This window comes from Monopterus albus, unplaced genomic scaffold, assembly GCF_001952655.1.
Source record: "Monopterus albus unplaced genomic scaffold, M_albus_1.0 scaffold96.1, whole genome shotgun sequence".
Classification (NCBI taxonomy): Eukaryota; Metazoa; Chordata; class Actinopteri; order Synbranchiformes; family Synbranchidae; genus Monopterus; species Monopterus albus.
Window position 1 is genome coordinate 2047505 of NW_018127976.1, and position 5171 is coordinate 2052675.

At 40.8% G+C, this 5171-nt stretch overlaps 1 protein-coding gene across 2 annotated transcripts in view; it reads right to left on the reverse strand.

Annotated features, from left to right (window-relative positions):
* ca10a (carbonic anhydrase Xa) overlaps nt 1–2871 on the reverse strand; it is a 514312-nt gene extending 511441 nt beyond the window's left edge. For both annotated transcript variants that reach the window (XM_020608877.1, XM_020608878.1), the window contains exon 1: nt 2280–2871. In XM_020608877.1, coding sequence (XP_020464533.1) covers nt 2280–2340 — 61 coding nt within the window. In that variant the 5' untranslated portion in view covers nt 2341–2871. The remainder of the gene's footprint in view (nt 1–2279) is intronic.
* Between the last annotated feature and the right edge of the window lie 2300 nt (nt 2872–5171).

Consider the following 5171-nt stretch of genomic DNA (forward strand, 5'->3'; position numbering starts at 1 on the left):
TGCCCCCCCCCCCCCCCTTTATTTAAAATTTAATTTTATTTAACATTTTGAGCCTCTTCCCCTGAGAAACATTCTGCACATCCCTGTTGTTGTAGCAGCAGCACTGACACATGGCACAGTATCAGGAAAAAAAAAACCTTTTGTAAAACATCATTGCAGCATTGCCTTTTCAGAAAAACACCTTAGGGTGCTGTCACAATCCCCACAGAGTCAGTTTCCTGTTTGTTGTCATTAAAGCAATGCTGAGCTTTGCCTCTTCATTACATCATGGATTAAAGTTTTTGCACTAGGGAGCCCTTCATGTCCACAGTCCAGGCTCAGCTGGACAAGATTACAGATTGTTGTATTAGCTTTTCTTTATATTTATGTGATTTAATCTAACATCAAACTATATGATAACAACTGACTGATAAATGTTTCATTCCGTCATATATTCTACAAACCAGGCAAATATCACTGACATGAAAATAGTGACATTTTTACAATGCCAAGCATCATCAAAAGGGGGTTTTCTCTGTCAAACATGACTCACACAACAAGTACAAATGCACACAGGGCTAAAGGTTAGAAAACATACTGCAGGGTTCTGTAACATTAAGCATGCAGAGTAGCAGCATGGCTCCATATCCATGACTATTTGTACTTTCTATTGGGTACTGCTACTCCCAGTGAATGCAAGCTCACACTTCCCTACCAATATTGTAACCAAGCACTGAAAGCAACATGGTGTAAATGGGCAAAGTTATTCACTTGTCATGGAACTTTTGTCATGCTCAGAGAACGTGAGATCTGCATGGAAATAAATAAATAAATAACACTTCTCCACACTTCATTTTTATGTGTGGCTGCTGGTTTTGTGCCACTTTGCTATTTATGTCAAAATTTGACATTTAATGATTCAGTACAATCTATTTAGTTATCAGGTTGGAGTCAGAATTTTAAATTGTGCTTTCACTGGCTGAGACAAATAAAGGCTACATTTGAAGTCTGTTCAGTGGAGGCTATCTCTAAAGGGATCAATGGGAAACAAAGCGGTGAACTGTATGAAGATACAGTAAATAGTAATAGCATTAACTAATGTATAGTGGCTATAGTATATAAGAAGTTTTTTTTCTAGGTTGTACCACTGCAGTAAAGCACAAACAGTACAAAACCTACTCTCTCTCCTGTGGAAGACAAATGCAACACCCTAACCTTTAACACATACAGTCCTGTATATTTTGCAGTTGTAGCAATTAAAAGCAATCAGAAGTAGAGGGTGGTGCTAGACCACTGAGTAGCGGTTGTCACCTTAACTTATCCTTACTGACAACCTGGGGCTAAAGGAAAGAGGACAGCATGACGTGCGTATACTGCTGTAGTGAATTTTGGGAGTCGTTTACTCTCTGTTTTCTGCTGTAACAATATTTATTGCCGATCACAAACACTCATCTGCAGTTTGCCGAGGACGAGTCTTCACCGGTTTAGGTGCGTCGTTACAAAGCTGGATCAATCCATTAATACTGTCTTGATTTTTAAAAATAAGATTTGTACAGTATGGAAGTTTGATTTGTTTCTTTTTCTACCAGGTAAAAAAAACAAGACTATTACGTGTACCTATTACATTACCTGTTTTTTGTTTAATAAGTGATTTAAAAATACCAAACGAGAGTGAAACCTGTGATCTATCGGGAGTAAAATCAAACTGATACAAAGCCTGTATCCGCCAAGATACAGTAAAGTGTGGCCATGCAATGATTGGCTCATTGATAAGCGGAGATGGCTCAGACGCATCCCCCTGTATAGCACACACAGACCGCTATAACAAAACATACAGCGTCGGATCTGGAGCCCAGATATTTCACAGTGACGGAAAACAGAAGGGTTATAGCTGAGATATGTGCGTGGAGAAAAAAAACTACATCATGTTCATTGTGTTTTTGTTTTTTTAAAGCCCACCTATGTCATGCGTGCGTCAGAAGATGCACACCCATTTCTGGAGGCTACACTCTGATTGCCTTCACACGCGCGCGCGCACACACACACATAGAGAGCGAGAGACTAAAAGATCTGTAGGTAATCAAAGATAAAAACGGGAATTCGTGCCAGCTACACAAACTGAAGAACATTTTACCAGTTTCCACAATGCGTCCTGACACACATTTCTTGTGGATTAATCCTTTCCCCATAAACGGAAGCCCGCCGTCAGCTCAAAGAGTTGAAGGAAAAACTTAGATAATTTAGCCTTGGGTTTATTTGGTGCACCTGCCTAAACGACACCAACGACGCCCATAACTCACCTGATATGCAGACAATAAAATTGGCTTGAAGAATGATCAGTAGTTCCCAAATTATATCCATCCTCTGTTTTCATTCCACGCACATTAGGCACAGAAAAGATAAAAACAATACATAAGAAACGAAGCTATATCAGTTGTAGATGCCCTGTCCTGCCAGGTTGGATCCCGCTGTGCACCTTCCACCAGGTATTTTCCACCATACATAGCATGAGATCAAAGCCTGTGGAATAAAGGTTGCACGTTCCCACCAGTAAATGTAACAATTCCAGAGACTGCAAAGAAAGGACGAACTCCTGACAAATAAGCCGAGCAGAACACTGATCCTGTTGTCAGTTCACTGTACTATTCCGGGTGCGTCCCAGAACGGACACATCCATCCATCTGGCGCCGTTTCACAGGGCGGGTATCCCGTTTTTACCAAGGAAAGTCACACATGATTCAGTAAACTCTCTGAGTGCAAAGACAGAGACAGCGTAGATTAATGATGTGGGACAGCTTTAGAGCCAGACTAAGCCCTGGAGACGCCTCACAACTCAGAAAAGTCGCATTACCAGGTGACGAGCCTCCGATCGACACTTCTCCCCGTCGCTGCAAGGGACGAGCGTCAGGTTTACTGGAATTAAAACGAAGCTTCCGCATTCGCTAACACAATAAGAGCTTTTTTGATGCGCTAAATTCATGCCTACAGGAATCAATGCACTGATGACGTGTTTCATGAGAATTCTACATTTTTAAATGTTATTCTGTTACATGTTCTTGTCCATTTGTGCATGTAAAATGTGAAATATGGCCAAAGGGCAAGAGAGATAGAAAACTAAAAGCTTACAGTACGGGGGCAGCATAAAGGATGACATGGATGCAGTGGTAGAAAATAACACAACATAAAGTACATTTACTCAAGTACTGTACAATCTTGAGGTAGCAGTACTTTGAGTATATTCATTTTCTGTTACTTCATACTTTCACTTCACAACATTTTAGAGGCAAATATACATTTTACTCCAATACATTTATCCTATAACTTTAGTTACTAGATAATGTTCAGAACCAGAATAATACAAAATACGGTAAAAATATAAGACCTCATTGATCTATGGTGGAAAGCCCACAAGCTACCCAGCAGTAATTGAAATTAAATGCATATGAGTGAATCAAAACTCGCTCTCCCTTTACTAGCTGTAACATTAAATGTGATGTAGACAATAATGTATCAGTAATTATAATACAATAATATAATATGACATACAAGAATGTGAAATGTGCCATTCTGCATAATGACTACTTTTATTTAAGTACCAATTTGATTACAGGACTTTTTACACTACTGTATTGAGTAGAGTAGAGTAGGTACTTTATTGATCCCACAGTGGGAAAATTTCTGTTACAGCAGCAATAGAGAACAACCAACATAACACCATAAGAACAGACACCATCATAAGAACAGACACGTAAGAACAGGACTTCATAAAAACACAGAAAAGAACACAACGAGGACACAGCTGCTGTAACTTGCTGCCACTCCGTGCAGTGCAACAAAGAAGCCTTAGTCTTAAAATAAAGAGTTACATAAAGGCAACAACGCATTAGAACCCATACACACAAGTAGCATCATCAAAACGTTATATTTTACACAGCACAAATAAGCAAATCAAAGGCACCTAAAAACAGGGCAGAGCAGCACTGGAGAGAATCAGGAACAGCAGTAGAGACTAAACAACCAGGAAATCAAGAACAATCGAATATTACTCACACAATTAATCCCACAGTGGGGGAGAGAAACCTGTGTTTCAGCCATTAGGATCTCTGAGCAACTACTCAAAAATACCTAAAGTAGGGAAATGTACAGTATTATTGCTACTTTCATTTAAGTAAAGGATCTGAGTATGTCTTCCACACCTGATGGGTGAGACCTGGTGTGTCTGCAAGCCAAGTCTTCCATTGTTTTAGTTTTCCACCTGATTACATCATATAGTATTGTAATATTTGCTCGGGGCCTTTGTACATTTTGATTTTATTAGTTGTTGTATCTGTGCTTTTAATTTGTATACACACCCACATAATTTCCGGTCATGCTCTGACTAACCGTGTGAACTTAACGCAGGGTTACTTTTCTCTATCCCACACACCCTGGGCGCAACTACAACAAGGATACAGCATGTGGGCAGTGTGTTAATGACGGGAAAATAAAACACACCTAGAGCGTCTGAAGAAAAATTCCTCGCAAATAAAAATGGCTAGAAATCTCGGAACCAGCCCAACTTTGACTCATATCTGTCCCGAACCGAGCCTGTGTGTTGGGACCTAAAAGTAGATAGTAGCTAGAAGAACTGGAAGGCATGTGACATGGTAAATCTGTTGAAATATGAATAATAAGGAATAACAGTGATCTAAGAATGATGAACTCCCTATCCAAATGTGAGGAGTGGTGCACTCCCGGGCACGCGGTATGTGCATCCTCAGAAGCAGCTCGTAATGGAGTTGCTGGTCTAGTTTGGCAACGTGCACCCAGCGATGCCACCCGCCCAGCTCTGCGGCTCGAAACATTATCAGGATTAACAAGGAGCGATGCGCGCTGCCAAGGGCACATGCAGGCGGGGGCACAGGTGGATGAAAACAGCGCAGTGCAGGAAAACAAGTCTCAGTTTTGGTGGTGAAATGTTTGTTGGAGCACGTCGCTTCGGCGAGATGGAGCGCAATAGAACTCCAGCTTCGGTGGAAATTTAGGAAGAAGGCAGAAGACAGGGTGGTATCAGGATAATGACACGGCTATCAAACAGAATTGTGATTTGGTCAGTATTTGTGAGTGTGTGTGTTTAATGTGAAAAGACAGACCGAGAGATTGAGAGAGAATACACGACATAATTACCACACAGGGCAGCAGCCTCTCTACCA